This window comes from Scomber scombrus, chromosome 13 (assembly GCF_963691925.1).
Source record: "Scomber scombrus chromosome 13, fScoSco1.1, whole genome shotgun sequence".
In the NCBI taxonomy this organism is placed as follows: domain Eukaryota; kingdom Metazoa; phylum Chordata; class Actinopteri; order Scombriformes; family Scombridae; genus Scomber; species Scomber scombrus.
The window spans coordinates 9,702,534-9,724,652 of record NC_084982.1 but is presented as its reverse complement, the minus strand read 5'-3'; the positions used below and the strand labels follow the sequence as shown (position 1 = coordinate 9,724,652).

At 47.8% G+C, this 22,119-nt stretch overlaps 1 protein-coding gene across 5 annotated transcripts in view; it reads right to left on the bottom strand.

Moving 5' to 3' along the window:
• The window catches only part of LOC133992811 (BCL-6 corepressor-like), a 33,287-nt gene extending 13,086 nt beyond the window's left edge, over positions 1-20,201 (bottom strand). The window contains exons 1-7 of one of the 5 annotated variants that reach the window (XR_009927042.1): positions 19,464-20,201; positions 9,779-9,860; positions 6,329-9,493; positions 4,797-4,853; positions 4,127-4,286; positions 2,704-3,031; positions 1,361-1,496 (exon numbers count right to left, since the gene is read on the bottom strand). Coding sequence is in view for 1 of the 5 variants with exons in the window: in XM_062431565.1 (XP_062287549.1) it covers positions 1,203-1,496; positions 2,704-2,902 (493 nt within the window). In the remaining 4 variants the exon portion in view is untranslated. Of the gene's footprint in view, positions 1-1,202; positions 1,497-2,703; positions 3,032-4,126; positions 4,287-4,796; positions 4,854-6,328; positions 9,494-9,778; positions 9,861-13,241; positions 13,328-15,141; positions 15,194-19,463 lie in introns of those variants that run through there. The other 4 variants (XR_009927043.1, XR_009927044.1, XR_009927045.1 and 1 more) reach the window with 4 other exon arrangements.
• Positions 20,202-22,119: the final 1,918 nt, after the last annotated feature.

Here is a 22,119-nt window from a genome sequence, read left to right as displayed (position 1 = left end):
AAACCCCCATAGTGACTTGTGCGCACTCATTCACTGCAGCAAGGACACTGCTATGAGTAATCTCCTTAAACAAATGTGGCACCTGTCTCATTTCAGCCTCTTACAGTACATATTTACACGAAAAATAAAAACCTGCCCTTGAAACCACAATGTCAAAATAGTGTTAAATAGCTTAATGGAAATACATTTCTTTCTGAGGATCACTGCAAAGCATTTCAGACTACTGGTGAATGGGCTACAATACAACTTTTAGAATAAACAGTCCATTAAATCAGTCCTAAGCTGGGAACCAATGAGAAGGAAAGTGCTTAGATATGCTAGCACTTTCTATGTAACTTCTGTTGCAGGAAAAAAAAAAAAAACTTTTTGCAAGATGAGATTCTTAACAGAGATGAATGTGTTTTATCTGATTAGTGGAATCCTGAAAAAGACTGCAAGAAAAAGGAAAGACTGCAGCCCTGACAGACACTCAGTGGAATAACAACATTCATTGTAACAACATGGCTGTTGCTAGGGTGATGTTATCTAAAAAGGTGAAAGCAGAAAAAAAGGGGGAAAAAAATTCAGTGGCCAATCAAGGCCTGTGGTTTCTGCAGGAAACATAAAACCAAAGTCTCCCCCGATTTATTCACTTCCTTTAATCTCTTTCCTGCTCTTTTATTTTCTCTTCTTCGTCTGTGCCTCCCTCTGCCTTAGTTTGGGCACATGAATAAGGGAAAGCCCTGGTTTTAATAAGTCATCCCCCCCCCACACACACTCACACTGCCCGCCCTCCCTTTCCCTGTGACTGGTCTTGAGGGGGAAAAAAACGAAAATCATTGATCACACATTAGTCACACTACACCTGCCCACGCATATCTGTACCAGCCACTACCCTCATTCACTCTTTCATCACTCCCACAGAGCACGGCTGACCAGCTGAACAAAAGAAACAAAACCACAGGGAGAGGAGGGGGGGGGGGGCATTTTAGCTTTTGGTCCCCTGGTCCCGTTTTCTGATTCCCCAGCCTAGCCTGTCCCCTGGCAGGAGGAACCGTCCTCTACCTCATTTCCTCTGCCCCCTCCCCGAAGGCTCCCGGGAAATCCCCTTAAGTCAGACTGCTCAACAAGAAAGTGAAACGTGAGCCAAAGATAGATTTCCGTTACCCTAGCTGAACTCACAGATACAGCAGTGGTTTGAGCGGCTGCCGGTGCATTCCTACCATTAAGTAGCTTCTCGCAGCCCCATTTCCTGTTGATCTCGGTTCTCTGCGCTGCGGCTCTGTCCTCGGGCTCCCCGGGCCTTATCTTTCGCTCACGTGGGCCCTGGGCCGGGGCTGCCGGTCGCGGTTGGGGCCACGCTCTCTCCTGTTTGATCTGGTGGCAGTCGGGTGAAGCGGCTCCGGCGGCGGGCTTGCTTAGCCGCAGCCCCTTCAGCTCGATGCAGACCTTGAGCTTCCGTACCTCGTCGTCATCATCGTCGTCCTCTTGATCGGCGCTGATCTGCTCGCACTCATCTGCAGACAACATAAACAGGATTGGTGTCATTCGCCATCTCTCGTTCTGACTCACACTTGTACTGCCAAGAACTGTTTTTTTTTTTTTTTTGTCCTGTTCTAAACCTTGAAGCTGAACATTTGTAATGGTTTTAATGTTTCAGGCCACAGCTGAAAGATGAGGTGGCTCCCAACAGCTCTCTCTTGGTTTTATGAAAGTCATTAAAAACCTGTGGGATAAACTCAGAAATGCATTGTGGGAAAGCTGAAACCATAACAGTTTTTCTTCAGAGAGTCTATGAGTTGACATTTTGGACATACAAGGTTTTCCCCCCCTGCAGAGATATTACTCTCACCGTCTGCAGCACACTGAACTACAGTAAGTACATTCATACATGCTGACCTGCAGACAAGTGAGTACAAAGAACAAAGGGCATTAATCACTGCATTCTTATGGCTCGTAAAACCCCCTCTAAGCCTTACATTTAACACACGCACGCACATGAGAGAGAGCGAGGCACGGAGTGGGTTTTGAAACAGAAGAGTAAAAGGGGAGAGGGAAGTCAAGAGTCGGGCAGAGAAACAAAGCAATAAAGACTGGAGAAGCAGAGGGAGAGCCACCGCCCCTCCCACACACACACACACACACACACACACACGCCCCCCACCTCCTGAAATTCACAGGAGATGGGTATTTGACTCGTCTGTCTGTGCCGGGGAGAGAGAGCAAGCACGATACTGCATGCCAGAAAGAAAAAAAAAGGAAACCCAAACAGATGAGGGAAAAAAGAAAGGAGATGAAAGAGAAGAAAAGAGCAGCTTTGAAGAGGGTGGGTAAGCGCAGCAGAGGAACGGCAGAGCTGAAAGAAGAGAGAGAGAATGGCTGTCCCTCTTCCTCGCTTCTCTCTCAAAGGCAGGATTAAACACTTCTCGGAGCTGCTGCCACACAGAGCGAAAGATGGGACAGAGAGTGGGGATGGGGTGGGGTGGGGGTGGGGGGTGTTACGGAGTGGGTTTAAGGTGGAATTTGATTGGGAAGGAGGAAGCGACAAAAGGAATAGTATGATTTTTTTTTTTTTTTAAAGAACAAGGGATAAAACCGGGCTCAGCATCTCAGCAGATGAAGGGAAAAGTGGGCAGAATTAGAGAGATGCACAGAAAGCAGATGAAGAGAGGAAAATGGGAGTGGCATGTGGCAACTGGTGAGGCATGTACTAGAAATTCTCACCCGTAGAAATCCTGGCTCTTTTCTCTAGGTGGGACACCCGCTCTCCTTCCTCCTGCTCCACCTTGGGGCAGAGCAAAACGTTTCCTGGTGGGTCCAAAACAGGGCTGGCTGCCTCATCGGGGTGCACTTTTGACACTGTCAAGGAGGGGAGGTTTGCAATGACCTCCTTCAGACTCCCTCCCAACCTTCCTGGCTCCATCCTTTAACCCTCCTTGGCTGACGCTTCTGGCTCGGTCTCGGGCCGCCTCCCCCGGGGACAAAGGCTCTCTTTGGCCCACGCACCTCTGAAGGACTGGAACTCTGTTGTTTGTGTAAGCCGGTCGAACACCTGAGAAGAGACGGATGGACGGAAAAGGGGCAGGGACAGCGGGGAGAGGCAAAATAAGCAACAGAAGATGAAAGGGAGGCAGACACACGGGGGGAGAATGCAGACAGACACACAGACCGCAAACCAGACAGACCGAAAAAGAGCAGGGAAACAAGGGGGGGGGGATTGACAGAGGGAGAATGCTAGTTAAACACCAGCCAGCTTTTATTCTGCTTTAAAGACAGGCAGTAAAACTTTGATGGGGTAAAGACTTTTTAATCTGATGTGAGCCGAGCCAGCGGCCTGACGGTTCAGTGCAGCCTCTCGCACTTCCAGAGAGAAGAGGCAAGAAAACATCCTGCGCACTAGCTGCGCATGGCGAATCCCATCCCTCAACCCCCCCCCCCCCCCCCCCCCCCCCCCTCTTCTCTGTCCTCCCCCATGGCATGACCGCACCACGCCCTTCTCACATAGAGCGTGACTCTACCCCCCTTTCCCCTCTCTCCCCGACTCTCTCTCCCTCTCCGTCTCTCTCCATGCCATAATTAGGCTCACACGTCAGCCGCGGCCTCGCTCCAACACACAGCTGGGCTCTCAGCCAACGTAACTATCGCCCCCCTCCCTCTCTTTCCGTTGCGCTCTCCCATCCGCTTTCACCCACTAACTCTCCCCCCGCTTTCACTCTCTCTCACTTGCGCACTCACGCAATCTCTGCCCCTCCTTCTCCTCTTGCCCTCCCTCTCGATCGTCTCTCCACGCAGATAAGCACAAAAGGCTTCTTGAAAATAAAACTCCCCCTCTCTGTCTCTCTTGCTCGCTCATTCGCTTACGCTCCCTAGCTTGTGGAAAAGATTGTGTGTGTGTGTGTGTGTCTCTGTGTGTGTGGAAGAGTCTTTTTTTAGAGTGACCCGGTCTTGCCTCAGCATTTGCTGCAAGTGCATGTGAGTGTGTGCGCGCACCTATTGTTTGTGTGTGTGTCCCTTTCTGAGTGTTCATTTGCAGAGTGGCTGTGTGTGTGTGTGTGTTGTGCACTACGAGAGTGTGTGCTTGTGTGTGTGTGTGTGTGTGTGTGTGTGTGTGTGTGTGTGTGTGTGTGTGTGGTGCTGGGTTACTCACCCTCCCTCTCTCCCTGCCGGGTGGTGTGTTGGCAGTGTTCCAGCACTGGCTCTCTGCGCTGGCCGTCTGCCAGCTCCCGTCCTGCTGCCGGGGCAGACACATACACACCGCCGCCCTCCTTCTCCTTCAGCTCTAGCTCCGAGAACCGCATCATTGCCCGCTGTGTAGACACACACACACGTAGACACACACACAAATGCAGAGAAAGCCCATGAAAACCACTCATCATCTGCCCACGCCGCACACACACACACACACCTCTCTAAGCCTCAATCTGGCCTCAACAGCTACAGAAGCAAAAATTGCATCAGAAATCACATTGTCTCATAAAAAAATCAAAGAAAATGCCAAAGAAATTAAACCCACACACACAAAACGCACACAGAACAAAAAAGGTAGACAGGTAAATTAACAAGCATGGCATTAAGACACAGGTTAGACTACTGCAGCCACTGTGAGTCCATGCGCTCTGGGGCTTAAGTCCTGGCATCTCCCTTTCCTGAAACATAAACATGGCTAAATAACATATACATCTAAGCCCTGAGGCAGAGAGAGGAGATGAAAAAGAGGAAAGAAGGGAGTGGGGAAAAAAGCAGTGTGCAGCGATACAGAGTACAAAGGAGACAGAGTCCATCAGAGGCAGATGTGATAAGAAATGTAAAGAACTGACCTCCCAGTTAGCTGCAGGTTGACTTATATTACTCCCCTCTCGTGATATGACTTCCATCTAAGCAATTAGAATGGGGGGGCTCAATATATCTGTCCATCATTTCATCTTTTTTTATGAATTTATGTTATGTTTCTCCACATGTTTCTTTACACACAATAGGCAGCCACAATCCCACAAAATAACACAATCAAATTAAAATGACTCTACAGGTCAATTAACACTGCATCAAAACCATCAAATAATTTCTGAACTGACAAATTTGAAGAAAAAAAAGAGAAATTAAAACAAGATGTTCATTCTAAGCATGATTGATGTCGTAATTTAGTTTTAGCCATCTCGTTTATTTATTTATTTTTTTCCCCAAACAGACTTCCACATCTAATTTTTATTTATTTATTTTTTTTTTTATGTCCAGAAATAGAGCGTTTGATAGCTTTGCATTGCAGCTGTGCATTGACAAGCATGACACAGACAAAACCACAGTTTTCTAAGGTGCGTTCACAACATAGACAGACATGTGCAACCTGGTAACATATCTGCCTCTGAGTCAGTGGATAATAAAGCACAGGGTTTGTTTGTGTTTTTATGCTGAATGTTGAGTATAAGGAATCAGAGATAACAGACTAAAATAAATAAATAAATTTGTGTATGTGAACAACAGTGGACAATCTCAAAGTGTAAGGGACGCTGCTGTAATTGTGTGTTTATAGATTGTAGCGTGATGTGTGTTAGGAGAGAGGGTCTTTTAGCCAATGGGGTGAGGAGAATTTTGACCTTCGACAGCAACCAGGCAGGGCAGCATAGGCCATTAGGGGGAGGATAGCAACTGGCGGAGGGGGGACATGCAGACAGCCTAAGAGGAACCTCAAAGAGGGCAGCCGCTGGTTTTTAAGCACACTACAAGCCCTCTACTGCCCCTCACCTTAGGGTTAAGCATAGCCAAAGGCAGTGTGAACCGTGAGGCTGCCACAGTCATGCTCTGAAACTATTTGGCTCTATAGCACAGTCAGCACTAACACATGCTTTAGCCCCAAGGCAGTCACACAAGGACAAGCACGTACGGACACACAAACACGCACGCACAGAAATAACCTTTACAATGACTGCTCACTAATCAACATAGAGATGGCAGCCCTAGTTAACCTTTGAACTGCCCTCCCTGATAGAGGGCCTCTACTGGCCTTGCAACAGCTCACTAAGACAATGATAAACTAAGGGGAAGGTCAAGCCTATGGGCAGGACAGTAGCATGACAGCACTTATAATATACTGTATTGTGTTGTAAATGCGGATTATGCCAATTTCATGCAGGGTTTGTTCCACAGGCAGTTCTGAATATTGCAGCAAGGGAGTAAAGACAGTGGTGGCCCTTGGGGGGTTTATTCCTATGTGGATGTTAGAACTGAAAAATATGTTTGAAATGTCTGCACTTAGGAAACATTGGTCATTATGACCTCTCCCCAATTCACTAACAACTTGAGCACAACATAGCCTGTACTGTATATACACACACAAAAGTGTTAATTGCCTTACCTGCAGTGCTCTCTGTTCACGGCTCAGCTTGCTGGAGTCAGCATACAGCTCAGTGGTGACACATTTAAAGCGGTCGCCAACGTAGCCTGAGGAATTAGCTATCCTTTTGGCAAGGCTGGATCTACGAGCGCCTCTAGATGAATGGCTTCCATCTTCTTCGTCGTCATCCCCCTCTTCTTGGAACTCTCCTAGGTCAACAATACTGTCTTCCATTTCAGTCTCTCTCACACACAGTGTTTCCTGGTTTGACTCAGTCACCGCATCTGCGTAATGCTGCATGAAGTGAAGAGCCCGGTTGTCCCTGTCCCCCTTGTCCTTACCAGAGCTGCGCTCCCCAGATGTACGGGCACAGCGCAAGGTGCTTTGGTCTTGGTCTCCAGGGTCTGGGCTGGGGCTTTGTTCTTCCGGGCTCTCCTCAGCCTGGGAGACTTCCCCTGGAGAAGTTGGGGATGTGCTAGACGTCACTCCAGGACAACTTGTGTCCTGAAGAACCTTTGGTTTCCCAAAGGGAGTTTCTGGCTGTCTATCAGTGTGGTTGGACTTTAGGGTGGGGCTCTGTCCGGAGTGGCCTGGATAAGGATGGGAAAGGTGGTGTTGGTGTTTTGGCTCGTAGTCAGTCTTTGTTGGATTTTGGTTACTATGACAACATTCTTTTTGGTTAACTTTAGTGCTGGGCTCAGCAGAGGGTTGTTTGTGGACTGTGGGGGTAGACTCAATATCTGTGTCTGAGTGTACAAGGTCAATGCAGACAATCTTTTCTCTGTGTGTTACAGAGGAAGAGGGCGTTTTGTGTTGACTTCCACCCTGTCCTTGTGCTCCTGATTCCTTATCAGGCTTTGTATGGCTCCCTTCGCCCATCTCTTTCCCAATGTTTTGATCTCTGTGACCCCCACATTCTTCGACGGCTCCCCAGGATTTCTCCTGTCCCCGGGACTTCAGGGTTGCGTCTCCCCTTTCTGACAACTTGTTTTCAGAGTGAGGCTGCATCAGGGGATGGGCCATCTCCTGTGAGTTGTAAGTGAGGTATTCCCCTCCTGGACCAGGTTGGAGGTTGTGGTAGGGTAAAGGATGTTTTGCTGCCAAGTGGTTTGGGTAAAGGTTGTTAGGGATAAAAGGATAGACTTGGCCTTTCCCTGTGATTGGCAGGGAGTGCAGCGCCATGCCATCAGGGATGGGGTAGTGCAGGTATCTATTGCCAAAGGCCAAGCTGTGGCTGTGGTTCAGGTACACGTCAGTTTGAGGATGGTAAAGGTGGCCAGTAGGGTGACCATTCTCTAAACACGGCCTCTTGTATGACGACATGTCTGGAGTCGTTTCACCTCTCTTGGTGGCCTGGGAGGGTTTTTCTGCTCCCTCTCTCTCTCTATGGTGGCTCACGACTGATGGATGTTCTGATTGGCTGGGGCTGTGTTTGGACCACTCACCATTGGGTTTGGGAGAAAGAGCCCTGGAGCTTACCAGAGAAGAGCCAGACTGTTGAGTGGAGGGAACATTATGGTTGGACTCGCCAATCCTTGGACAGGATGAGCTACGTTGCTGAGGCAGTATTCTCTCCAGACCCTTATGTTTGATGACAGAAGGTGAGGAGCCTTTGGCTTGTGAATGTCCCAAGTCTGTGTTAGGCCTTGGAGAGGGGGGCAAGCCTGTTGTGTGCTGTGTATGGGAAGGAGACCGACTAGGTACTACCCAGGAGGAGTGTAAAGTGCTGATCATCTCTGACCTCTCAGAGACCTTTGAAGAAGTGCTGCTGACTACAGAGTGAGGGTGGGAGGAGGGAGAGAGGGACAGGTTTTCCTTTAGGAGCTCCCGGCTAGGGGGCAGCCCATAACGTGCACCTGATGCCATATTGTCCATCTTAACTGGGAAACCATTTGGTGGAAGTCCAAACTCCAGCATTCTTCCAGACAAATCCAAGGGCTTCTCTGCTGAGTCTTTGGTTGTTTGGGCTGGCCGATCAAAATTGGGTTTGGAGGGTGACCTGCTGGGTCTCCTCTCAATCCCAACGTTTCTGTGCTCAGGCAACCCATCTCTTTGCCTGGGTTTGTGGGGGCTGGGCCGGGCAGGAGAGGGCTGCTCTGATGCCATGCTGCTGACAGAGAATGGATGAGGAATAGACTGTGTGGAAGAGGATGAAACAGATATTGAAGAAGAGGAGGAGGTGGGAAGTTGCACTATCCTAGCAACTGGCCTTTGTAAATCCAGTGAATTGTCAATGAGAGAAGGAGGCGGGGGAGGTTGTGGGTGGCGAGAAGATGCATGAGGTGAAGAATCAGTAGGTAGACTATTATTATTACCACCACTGCTGCCACTAGTGCTAGTACTACTGCTGTTATTGTTGTTGCTGGAGCTGGTCCTAGAAGGAGGTCTGCTCGGTCTACCGGTCCTGCTCGGGGACCGGTCCCTGTCAATAGCTGCCTGATGATGCTGAGAATGAGGGGAAGGTTGATGAAGCTGCTGTGCAAATGGAGACGCAACAACGAGCCCTTTATCCTGGCAGTGCACCAGTGACGTAGGGGCCACTGTGACTGCAGGAATCCTCATTGGGGGTGCCACCAGGGGAGAAGAGATAGGAGATGGAGGGTAGGGGGGCATGTAATAGAGCCTCTCGGCGGCAGCAGCGTTAACGTTACCCCCCTGGGCTGCACACAGAGATGGGTACGCCAGGTGCTGGGTAAGATAGGGGTTGGGTTGGCTGAGCAAGGAGGCTTTATACATGTTTAGAGCTGCATACTTGGATGTGTCCATGAAGGGATACATGCTTGCCTCGGGGTAGGGGTTGAGCCACGGCAGGCGAAGGTAGCTGCCACCAGCGCTTGCCAAGCCCAGTTCAGACGCTTTATCCCCAGGCCCTACTCTGCGTTCCAAGCCTAGACCTTCAGCTCCAGGAATCAGCAGAGGCTTGTGGAGACTTGGAGGGATGCCCTTGTAGAGGCCCAGGTATCCATTAGGCTTACGACTGTCCAGAGGGCCATCAGGCTTGTAGATGAGCTCTGGGATACCGTCCCTGTTATAACTGAGGGAATGGCCAGGTGCCTCTCTGCTCTTCTCTGCTGGCAGCGTTCTAATCCCTGGATACACAACCCCTCCATGCAGGCGAAGGCCGTCATGCATCAGAGTGCCTCGGTCCAGCCCCATCGCTGCCAGGGGTGTCAACCTTGCATCCACCTGCAGCAAAAAAAAAAAGAAGGGGAGCAGCAAAAAATTTATGTGACTATGATTGCAGGAATCACATCCCTCAAAGAAAATAAAAAAAATCTGACATCCAAAGCACTGTGCTGTGAAACATTTACCGCTTAGCACAGCCCAAAAAAAATCTGTCTGTGTGTTTCTAGGTTAGTTGCGTGCATGCACATAGTAAAATAGTCCTGAGTATTTGTTTTTTTCCCAGATAATAATGACTCATGTGACAAATGAGTGTAAATAGTGCCGAGGAAAAGCAGAGGAACTTGCCATGTTTTGTGTGATGTGGTTCCCTTGTCTTAGTTCCAGGTTGGTTCGTGTCTCAGCATCGACATCACGAACAGATGTTGCCCTGTGGAGACGAGCAAACACTTAGCAGTCAGTGTCTTGGCTCTGACACACACACACACACCACAGTTTTGTTGTAATGTGACTGCCCAAAAATTAAGCATCAGGCACACTTAAATCACTGGCACACGCAAATCTAAATAACAAATCAGCATATGCATCGCTCAAAAGTGGCTCAGAGATGTGAGAGTGAAATGTGAGACGGAGTAGGGCGAAGGTACAAAGAAAAAGAATAATGGCCCTGCTCGCTATAGTCATCACACCCTTCCTCTCACTCTCACTCACACATGCACAACTCCGCTGAAATAGTCACTGGAGATGAAAGCACTGTGTGGGCTCCCCTCCCCTCCTATCCGTCAACACCCCTCAGCAACCCCCTATCCTCCTCCTCCCTGGCCACCCCCCCCTCCTGTGGACTAGACGTGCATTGTGGGGCTGCGTCTATTCAGTCACGTTCCCCACACACTGGTTTTTCTGTGCCCTCTTTGACCTGCTCTCTCGGCTGCCTCAGCCAGCAGAGCGAGGGAAGATTATACATCAGAGACCACATCGGTGGGAGACCATTTACCGCCCGCCAACACAGAGCCACAGATCAACAAACACTCACACCAAAACACACACGCAAAAGTATAGCATGTAGGAGCGAACTATGCAAGATTTACGATAAATCAGTTTAATTTGAAAAGTCAAAACGTAGAGGACATGTATAAAGATAAAAAACAACATGACCACAGAGGGGAAAACTGTTTTTGTGAGGCTGTTCTTTTTTCTTTTTTTTTTTTAACAAATTACAAGAGTAAGTGTTGGAAACTGTGTGTGTGAAATGCCTTTTAATCTGTTCATGTTTTGTATACATTTGACTTGCTTTAAAGCGCTGGAACATAATAAAGCTGTAAAAGAGTTGTGAAATAAGTTACAAAAAGATTTTCAATTATTCATCAGTACAACATTTTAGGAAATAAATGAATGGTCTTCAAAGAAAAAACCTCAAGTTGAATTGCAATGACAGAATTACAGACATTTTTCCAATTTCTCTTTGTGTTATGGTGTCATTTTGTGAATATAAAAAGAAACAACTAAGAACTTTGACAATACCCTGATCTTGCATTACTGATTGAGAATCACAATCTCACAAAATAAAACCTAGGTGAGAAAGAATATGACTAATTTGGTATTCATAATAGGTTTTGGTAAAAAATGCTAAAATTGCCATCACTGAACACGAGCCTTAGTGAGTCAAGTGGCATCTTAATACGGAGTGGTCTGCTTTATTTCGAGAGGCTGTTTCAAAATCCTCTAACAGGTTGAACAACAATGGGGGGAAAGGTGAAATTATGGCTCCCACTTGGCAATTTTATTCCTCTTGTTTAAAGGAAATATTTAAGTTTAAATACTAGACTTGTTAAGGAGGACGTTTTTGCAAGGCCGTCCTGACAGAGGAGCCAGTGCAGGAATGAGGTGGGAGAGGGTGGGAGAGAGAGGGAGAGGGAAGTGCCTTTAAATAGTAAAAGTGAAGGCTTGCAGTGCTGAGAGCAGCAGAGAAACTCGGCTCCTCTATCATCGCAGAGAAACGCCTCTGAGCCTCGCTGCCGCGCCACTTTTATTGCCGTGACCCGGGGCCCATTAATCAGCCTGCTGTGGGCCCCTCACCACGGCTCCTCCCTGCCCCAGCGCTCCCCCTCCCGCCCCCGCCATCTCCCAGCCACAGCTCTCCGGGACCAGGCCTGCTTCAATAACATCCGCATCTGACGGAACTGAAATGGTGTGCGTGATTGGGCAAGTGTGCAGTATAAGTACAAATGTGTGTAAAGCCATGTGTGAGCGTTTCTGCATGCAAATCAAACAGACATCGATTGAGAAATCACATCTCTCCCGTCTCCTGTGTTTCCTGGAGCCACCCATGCACCTTCCTCTTTGCCACACACACACACACACACACACACACACACACACACACACACACACACACACACACACACACAGGCTCTAAAGTCTGCGCTCAATGAGACCGAACAAGATAATGAAAAAAATAAGCCTCTTATACAAACGCAGATATTTGACATGATGCCTCAGCGTGTGTATGTCGGATATAACACAAACGTTACCAGACTGTTGAAATAAAATGGGTATCTCTCTTACGCACAGGCCTATGTTGCTTTCCCAGATTTTAAAAAACACACACACTGCTGGGAGACAACTGGGAGAAGAAATTGACTATTCGAGGTCAGTATGGCAAAAACCTGTTATTACTTCAAAACTCGCCCACGTGCTCATGGCCGAACCAGTGTACCTGTTATTTCCATGAAATTAATAGTAGTCCAGCTAAGATGATGAACTGTGCTGGGCCTCAAGGTCAGCGTCGAGCATTTGACAGCACATCAGTGCGTACACCGCCAGGAATAAAACTCCACTGTTGTCTGCTCTGGTATGGACTGAAAGGACTACTCAAAACGTATTATTGGCGTGCACAACGCTCACACAGTGGGATGGTGCCACATAGTACATGCAGTCGTGTAGGCCAATAGTTAAATCCTGTGTGATCTAAAGGGAAACGGGATGCATAGTGCTTGTGTGAAATTGCTCATAATGACTCAATGTGACACACATTGAGTCGACTTTAGCCTACACATTTCACATCTCAAATTTATTATTCAGTGAGGTGTCTTTTAAAAACAGGCATAGAAACCTTTTATTCATGAAGGCTTTATCACCTAATTTACGTTATGTTGTATGCTGTATGTTTCCAGCACTGTAGCACTTTGAAATTTACCATGAAAGAAAAGTGCAGTATGAATTAAATGCATTATAACCATAATTATTATTAACCATAAATAATTTAGATTTCTTTTTAGTCTTGCATTACTAGGCCTAACCTACATAATGCTCTGACAAAAAAAAAAAAAATTCTGCTAGGTGTCACATTATGAGTGGAAGGACGGGCACGGAGAGTGGGGGAGAGAGATTGGAAAGGAGGAAAAGGCAGTGTGTGTTGACGCCCATCCCCGCTGCTCTGCTAAGAATAGTTTGCGCAACAAACATCTCCCGACGGCCGTCCAATCCATCACACTGGCCGGCAGCAGGCAGGCAGAGGAGGGGGGGTGGGGGGCGCAGCGGTCGGAGCTGCGTTTATAAACCAGACCGCTGGAGCGGAGCCCCGACTCGCACCATTAAACAGAAAACCACCGGGTGTTTTTTAACGGAACCTCATATAGCTCTGTATTTCAGTATTGCGCGCTTTATGAGAGAGGAGCGAACAATGAAAAAAAAAGGACACGCTCACGGAAATAGAGAGAGGGGGAACAAACTCCAGAGAGGATTTTCCCTCATCTCCCTTATTTCCTGTCTATGACGACAGTGACTTGAACTCTCCGTGACCTATACGCACCGGAACAAACACGGGCACCACTCATCATTTCCTCCAGGGCTGAGGCCTCTCTGTATTCCCCGGACAGCGCAGCCTGCGCTGGTGGCTTGTGCGTGCGTGTGTGCGTGCGCGAGAGTGAGACAGAGCGAAGGAGAGAGAAAGAGAGAGACTAACGATGTTGACAAGTTGAGACGGTGGTTGTGTCACAATTAACAGCTTTCTCACTCCTGCCATGTATGACCAACGACAAACACAGACCCACAGTAAAGCGGCAGTGTGCAGGTGTGCTCGGCAGTAAAACGGGAAACTGAATGTGGGTCTTTGCTGTATGGTGGGAGTATAAGGCGTCCTCTCGCTCTTTGTCCCTGGAGCTCCGCCAGGCTCTCTGAAGCGCAGAGCTCCGATCAGCTCTAAAAAAAAAATGCAGTGTGACGCAGGATAATCTCCGCAGCGACGGGGGTGGGGTGGGGATAAACGCAGATTAAATATGGGCGCGCGCGCACACGCACACATACACTCCATTGCGACGCTGTGTGTGCGCCCAAAACGAGAAGGAATTCTGCGCACACTGTAGGTGAACAAAATAGAAAACCAGCGGGAACAAATCTGACAGAGAGAGAGAGAGCGGACCAAAACTACACAGGCTCAGGCCCACACTCTCACCAGCATTAACTACCAGCATCATAAAATTAAAAAAGAAAGCGCAAAAGAGAACGCGTGGCCAGTTTTAATTGTCAATGGTCATTAGGACCGACGGGTGCCAAAGAGTCCAATTGATCATCTAAATGTAGATTCGATGCACAATCTGAAAAATAATGACGTTCATGCAGTTTTGAGTAGTTACTGATATAACGGAACTAGCTACATAGAACGAGAAGAGACAGAAAGGCCGAGAGAGATGGAGGAGATCAATGCTGAAGACAGGCACAGAGCGAGCTGGTGGCGGAGCGCGGAGTTGGAAGGCGCCAGCGGCGTCTCTTCAGCTGTCACATTATTAGCGACCGAGCTGTAAACAAGGGGCCCCCCCTGCGTCCTTCGGGCTGCTGCACAGCCGCATGCAAGTCGGTGCACGGTTAGACTCCCCCTCCCCTCCGCGGCACGGCCGTCAACAACGGCGACATTGTGAGGCCCCCCGTGCTGTCACTAGGGCCTGTGCGGCGGCTGCTGAACTGGCTCTATTCATCCCGAGCCAAATGAGAACTAAATGGCCCTTTATGTCACCAAAGGAGCCGATTGTGATGGGGATGCGCATGCAAGAGTCGGCCCGCATTTACCGGAGGTTTCTTGACTTTGATTTGAAATGCTTTCATGTGTTGGCTGTTCCAAATTAAAGCACGTGATGCTAAATGACCCCCACCCCCATTACATAGGCTATCACTACATCCCCCCCATATAGGATGAATAGTCCGCTTAATGAAGGAGGCTTAATTATTGGTGGTGTGTAAAGGCGTAAATTGGGTTAAATTAAATGTCAGTTTAAACAGGTGCTGAGGCAGTGTGAAGTAACCACAGCTGTCACACCTCTGTCACAGCCTAGATTTCAAGCTTTTAAAAGTCACACGTGGTCAGCGTGACACACACTCACCAACCACTTCATTACATGTGCAATCTAATGTCACCCAATACAGCAACTATGCCATTCACTCTAGTTTTTGTTGATACTGTCAGAAAGGTGATAATTCTGCGTGGTGTTGATTATTGAGGTCATAGTGGATGGTGGTGTGCATTATATTGAATGGTGTTCCTAATATTTTGTCCACCCTATTAACATACATGAGGTAAAAGCTTAATAAATATGGAATTTATGGCAGACCTGTATTGGAGTGCATTAGACTGAAGTGACCGGTGAAATGACAGTTTACTGACGTTTACCTATTGATGTCGTAAACTAAAAATAGAAAGACACAGAAATAAGATATACTTTCGATGTTCCGTTGGTGGTATATGATCCAGCTCCGGGTCAAAAGCCTTGGAGCCAGCATGAACTCAATGATGTGCCATCCAGACAGATAACATTCCTGCTTTGAAGACGGTCGGTGTAGCCTAATAAACTCCTATCGCCATCACCCTGCTGCGCTGCCAAGCGTCTGTGGGATTTCGTCAGATAGATGCCGTAGGCACCGACATCTAAAAACAAACGAAGAGGCCTGATCAAGACGGGGCCTGCAGAGACTCAGAGAAGGGAGGCGAGGTGTGTCATTATTATTCTGCTGCTAAATCAATCTCCGATAGGCCAGAGCAAGGTCAGTAAACTAAATACATTTAGAGTGAGATTTGGATTATAGTCCCGTGTTTTCCTATCACGTCACGTCACTGCGTCACGTCTACATTTATCAGCAAAACACATTTGTGCACAAATGTTGCTTTTGGAGATATGATTAACAATCACTTTATCGCTACAGGAAACTGGACTCATACCAAACTGACATCCGCGCGTAATCGCCTGCAGAAACATAGTTTTAATGAATCAGACTGTTGCTGGATGACAGAATTATGTGAGAGGCTTGGACCTCTCGGGCCGTGCTGCCCCTGGTCTCACTCTCTGTGCCGGTGAAACGCACCGAGGGCCGACACATCTCTGCGGGGAAGTGATCCGTGCGCTCCAGACCTCGTCGAAACAAAAAGCTTCGTGGAGCGGAGAGAGGAGGGGAGGGTGAGCGGGAGAATGAGAGGAGGAGGAGGAGGAGGAGGAAGGGGGGGTGCTCTCCTGTTTCATCGCGAGGTCCCGGGAGGCCAGCACGGAGCATAGCTTCAATCAAACCGTGACGTCTCCTCCGGGAGCTGCGCAGCGTCTGGAAAACCGATCTCTCCTCGGCTCTCTTCCGTGCCTCCGCTTTTGTTCACACGCACCTCGCCTCAGCAAGCGAGCGCAGTGCCGGCAGCGACGAGACTGTTGTTTTATATCCAGGCGTGAGTGATGAGGAAAGGGAAAGGAAAAAAAAGAAAAAAAACAAGCGCGACAACACCTCATGTCTGGCTGGATATGAAACAAAACACGATGCTTTCTTTTGACGAATTTTATTCAGTTCCCTGCCTGTTTCCCCAACACATGACGCTGGGTTTGATGTGGAAAAGTGGTCCCATGATTGTATCGACGTGCTCTGAGTGTGTAATATTCCCTGCGTGGCCCCCATTGATTCCAGATTAGAAAAGCGGACAAACAGCAGGTTAATGGCTTTAAAATGGGGGAGGTATGCTTGTCCCCTAAACCGCCCCACGGACATATCCACAGTCCCACATCACTCAGCATGACAATACACCCCAGCCGCTGCCTTTATAAGCACACGTCCAAAAACTCTCATCATCAACAACAACAACAACAGAGAATTGATCAAAACTATCCTCTAAAATGGTTTTCCTCAGTTGACTGAAAACATAATATTGTTTATTCGACTCGTGTGCCTATATATGGCACTTGATCTAATTTCTAATTAGAATTCATTTCTAATAAATGTAATTAGCGCGAAATGAAATCCTCTTTCACCCGTGAAGCCCACTATGACAGCTAGTCGGGCTGGGCAATAAAACACTGTTTGTGGAAGAAGTGCGAGGTCCTCTCACATGAAAAAGAGAGGAGAGAGAAATCGGCGTGTCAAAATGTCAATCTGTGGTAAGCAGCCCTCCCCCTCTGTGTTCCAACACCTGGAAAACAGATCAGCCCCCATGCGCACTCACTCTACAGCTCTCAGTGGAAAAACGATGCGCAAAACAGTCCGATGGGGTAGCTACAGTTTAAATAAACGCGGCCCACACAAAATGTGATGTGTTCGTTTTACACTTCCACAACACGCAGCACTTTGGGGAACGACTCTTTTGCAGAACGATCAGACTTTGAGGTCGAACAGGCAGAGCTTTGCTTCAAAAGTTTGGGGGGTATTAAAGAGAAGAGAACAGATAGGAGGGAACATAACAGAACCCATCAGATTATTAGCTGAACCTCCACTTTTAGTTTTAGTGATAAATCCACTCATGTCAGGCCAATCTAAATCGTGTATTGATGCCCTTCAGGTAATTAACACATGGCAAAAGTCCGCTATTTTGTCTACAAAAACAAACTAAACTCAAGGGATTACCAAGTGGTGATACTAACATGCTTTTTAATCAGTTTGGTCAACAATAACCCACATACTCTTAAAGAACACTGTTCCTAATCCTGAAATTGAGATTATTCCCAATTTCCAGATGTATGATTGTTATCCTCTATGGGCTCAAATGTAAATTTAATATATGACAAGTGTCCTTTACCTTTCCATACCCTATTGATGATGCCGTGGGATTTAAATACAATTAAGCTTTTATTCTCTATCAAAGCCCCCTGAAGTTGCCTCCACCCCCCACCACTTAATCCCCTGCTCTGCTCCCCTCTGAAAGCTCCCAACACGAGGTCCTGCTCTCCCAACCTGCTCACGCTCGCGTTAGGCTATATGTGCGAGCTGCTGTGTACATCCTGCGTGGATTGGCTGCTGGGGTTGAAGTGGTCTTTTAGTAGCTGCTTCCCTCACTAAGCTCGCCAATGAGCTGGAGCCAGCCAATATGAGGCACATCGATCGTCCTAAGAGAGCGTCCCCTAATTAGTGCCTGTGTGGCTCCAGGACAGGCAGTAGGCGCGGGGGTGCATGGGAGGAAAACTCCCCCGATGTGCGCCGCGATGTGACAAAGCGTTTTAAGAAACACGGCTCGCTTAAATGCTGCTTCGCTGGTCGTGAAACGCAGGATGATGTAGCCCGCAGAAAGGCTTTAGAGAATCTTTAGGGAAGATGATTCACTTTGGATCACATCCGACGCGCCTCGCAGTGCTTATTTCAATTAAAACACCAACTTTATAAGTAATACTAGTTCACTCCGATGGCTGCCGCCCACAGTTGTGCAAACGGAATAAGTGTGGGTGCACACAAAAACATTCTTTATCAAAAGTTGAAATAGGCCAAATGCTGAATTGGATCAAAAGCGGGTTGAAAAGTGGCTTTTCATTCCTGAAAGTTCAACAGGGTATTAAAGCCATGGTGAAGTGACAAAAAAGTATTTTTAGTATTATGAAAGAGTATGGGGTGACACTTTTTCCCCTACAAGAGAGTCGTGCGTATCTGCAGGGGGAGGGGGTCCCAAGTGGCGCTACGCGGACCCTCCTTGCGCAAAAGATATTCCCCTGCAATGAAAAGAGAACGGAAAGACTGCGTGCAAGAGAGAAAGACAACATACTGTAGCGCAAAGTCACATCGGAGAACACCTGCGAGACTTGTGTGTGTGTGTGTGCTTGCCTAGTGGCACGATGCCAGAGCGGTTTCCATCAACTAGACAGGAAGGTGAGCGGTGCAGTCCCGTCCCCCGCCTCCCTCCCTCCCTGCCTGACACATACACACACATTTCCCCCACACTACCTTTGGGACTGATGAGACGACTGATCAACGTCCACTCTGTCCAAACAAAGCCCCCACACCTCCCCCAAGAACACACACACACACACACACTCACTCAGGTGTCGCAGCAACGCACACACACACATCGCGGGGATGTCCTCCAACTGAACTGAACCGTGTATAAACTGAGCAGCACCGATCGCTTCCCTTTGGCAGGGCGAGGCTGGATTCCGTAACCTTGTTTAGCGCAGAAGCTCCGTGTGCGCGCACGCACACGCGCACACACACACTCCCACCCTCGCCCCACAGGCGCACAGACACGCATAGCCTACACTTCATCGCACCAGAGTGCGAAAAGCCTCAATATCACCACGGAGGACGGCACCACTTTCAAGTCCGCTAATCTCTGGGACGTCCTTTTCACCTCCGTCCGGTTGACAGGACAGTTGTTTAAAAAAAAAAAAAAAAAAAAAAGGAGGCCAAGCTCACGGTCGGATCATTATGTGTGTGTGTGTTATTCATCAACCACATGCCATTGCCCCGCCGAAACACACAAAGACCACCCTATGAGCTATTCTTAGAAGTGGCCGTTCCTCTCCCAGTCTCTGCGCGCAACACCGGGCTATCGCGTTTGGATCCAAGCCCAAAAGAAGACTACTTTCATTTGAAACACAGCACAGAGAACAGTGGGGTCTTTAAAAACATCGTGGCTGCTAGAGCACTATTATTAAGAAAAAAGAAAGAAAAAAAAACCGCACACACACACACACATATATATATATATATAAATATAACAGTGGGTTTTCCATCCTCATGCAGGGAATTTCACATCGCCAAACACACATGCGTAAAAAAATACATTCTGGTTTGTCACTGATTGCCTCACCTGGTTAATTGGTGCTAGTTCCAGCCGCCCTCCGCGCACCCCAACTCTCGCCTTTTTCCTGTTTTGCCAAGTTAACTACAAGGGCAGCGATCCGTGCGTACGTAGATTAGCCCGGTTACGGTCCTGTCTGCTGGAGACAGACAATCCCGGCCAAAGAAAAAAAACAACTAAAAGTGTCTAACAGGTTATCCACTTGTCATGAAACAGAACCAGTCTTACATATAAAGCCCTGGGTCTTTGATCTATTGTCTAAAGGCAACTATCATCCATTCTCTTATATTTCAAACGGACTTTTTGCTGTTGCAAATGTCACTTGGGTTTCCATAAAGCAAAAAAAGATCCTGCGCGGAGGAAAAAACAAACGTCAGGATAAAGAAAAGAAATCCACTATTTCAAAGAAAATCCGTTAGGGTTCTTTAAGTCAGAGAGCCAATGCGCCGTACGGCCCGGGCCCCCAAAGGATAGTACAGGTGGCGAGGTCGGCGGACTCGCGGAGAAATTAATTCAGCTCGGCCGTACCTCGCAGCAGCGCCATGTTGGGTTTCAGCGGAGCACGCCGTCCTCCGAAAAAGCCCCTTTCTCCCGCTCTCCGTCACTCCATGTCCTCTCCGACACCGGAATCCGTGTCTCGCAAAGGTTGCGGAAGATTGTTCCGACAAGCTACTCGTCCCACGTTTTCTTCGTGAAGCGTAAAAAACACCCCCGGTCGGAGCCCCGGTTCGCACCGAGGACGCACGGAGCTGTACGGGGAGTGCCGCACAGAATGGATGAATGCTGCCGAGACCGAGCGACTCGCTCCACTCCCACTCGCGCAGACTCTACCCAGAAGGCCAGTCGGGAGACCGCAATTACCATAAGCCTCCAGCGCACGGCACTGGCTGCGCACGCACGCACACACACACACCACACACGCACACGCACACACACACACACACACACACACACACACACACACACAAAAACACACACACACACAAAAACACACGCACACACATAGAGCAAGCGAGAGAAACGCACACACAAGCTCCGCTGAAACTCGAAAACAGGAATAGGCGAGGTTTTAGCGGCAGGGAAAAAGCAGAAAATAAACTAATAATGATAATGATGATGATAATAACCTCATAGAGGAATAAATAAAATACAATTTTAAAAAAACAAAAATGGATATTAGACAAAAGGAACACAGCACGAATTATAAATGTTAGTTTATGTTCAGAGAGAGACAAAGAAGAGAGGCAACATCATATAATCTATTTTCAATATACAGTATAACCTATAAATCCAGTTAAGTGTTTAAGGTGACCCAGAATGTACTCAAATAGGTTATTTTTAACCTTAGCTTCAGAATCTGAATTTTCAGTATTGTTCACATTTTTGTTTCCACGATTGAGGCTACATACAGATCATTAAATGTCAGTTTAGTGTTTTTTTTTCCCCCCCAAGCCAGATAAGGTAAATCTGTGAAGCACGAGGCTGTACAGAGACTGAGAGAGAGAGGAGGGGTGGGGTAGGGGTGGGGGTGCGGGTGGGGGGGTCAGCTCAAGGCTGGGGCACATCTGTTAAGGCTCCCATGTCAAGTGAAGGAGGAGGAGGAGGCTATGAATATCAAGCCTGAGGTGTGTGCATCATGTGCCTGCGTGTGTAGGAGAGAGAGAGAGAGAGAGAGAGAGAGAGAGAGAGAGAGGAGAGAGAGAGAGAGAGAGAGAGAGAGAGAGAGAGAGAGAGAGAGAGAGAGAGAGAGAGAGAGAGAGAGAGAGAGAGAGAAAGGCCAGCAGACAGACAGACAGACAGAAGCAGAGTAGGAGTAGGTAAAGATGGGGACTTGGCAATGGAAGGTCTGGCTGCATCTGCCACAGCTGTTGAAAGTAGGAGTTGCAGCAGACGGTCATACACAAACAAACACAACGCTCGCAGAGCACACATGTGGAAACGCTAAAGAGAAAAGGCTCATCTTGAAGGGAAAATCGTCCAAAAGTTTGGAGACACAAAGGATCTGCGAGATGAAAAGAAAGGGAAGGAGGGTGGGCGTATTCATGCATGAAACAGAATAAAAACTACACTTTTTCTCTCTGGACAAAACTCCACAGTTACTGCATCACACATCTGACTTTCTTTGAGCCACAATTTAAAGAGTCTTTCACAAAACTTTAATAAATCCAGGGCAGTTTATTGGGCGTGTCGACTCTTTTTAAGTCTAAAATTGCACAATGCAGTGGTTTTTGTAAAGATCTCCGTCGAAATTGAAACACCTAATCAATAGAAAAAATAAATCCTTCTCTTCCTTCCCTATTGGTTGGCAAACTATAAAACTGTGCATCACAGCCAACATCTGGTAAGAAGAGGGACAGACAGTCTGGTTAGTAAGCTTATCCCCGCTGTCTCTGTCACCTCTGCATTTTAATACAGCCGAACCCACTGCTCAGTTGTCCTCATTTGCATATTTTTCTGTTTCCGTTGTCTGACAACTGAACGAGAATAAAACGGTGGTTTGCTTATAGATGCTACTAAACAGATGAACAATATTTCCTGTGAGTGCTGCTGTGCTGAGATCAAACCAGGCATGCGTCATAGTTTTCCAAAAGCTCTGTTTTTAGATTTAAAGCCTCAAACTGTTGAGACAGTTATTAAAAAGCTCAATTGCGGCGCATAGAAATGC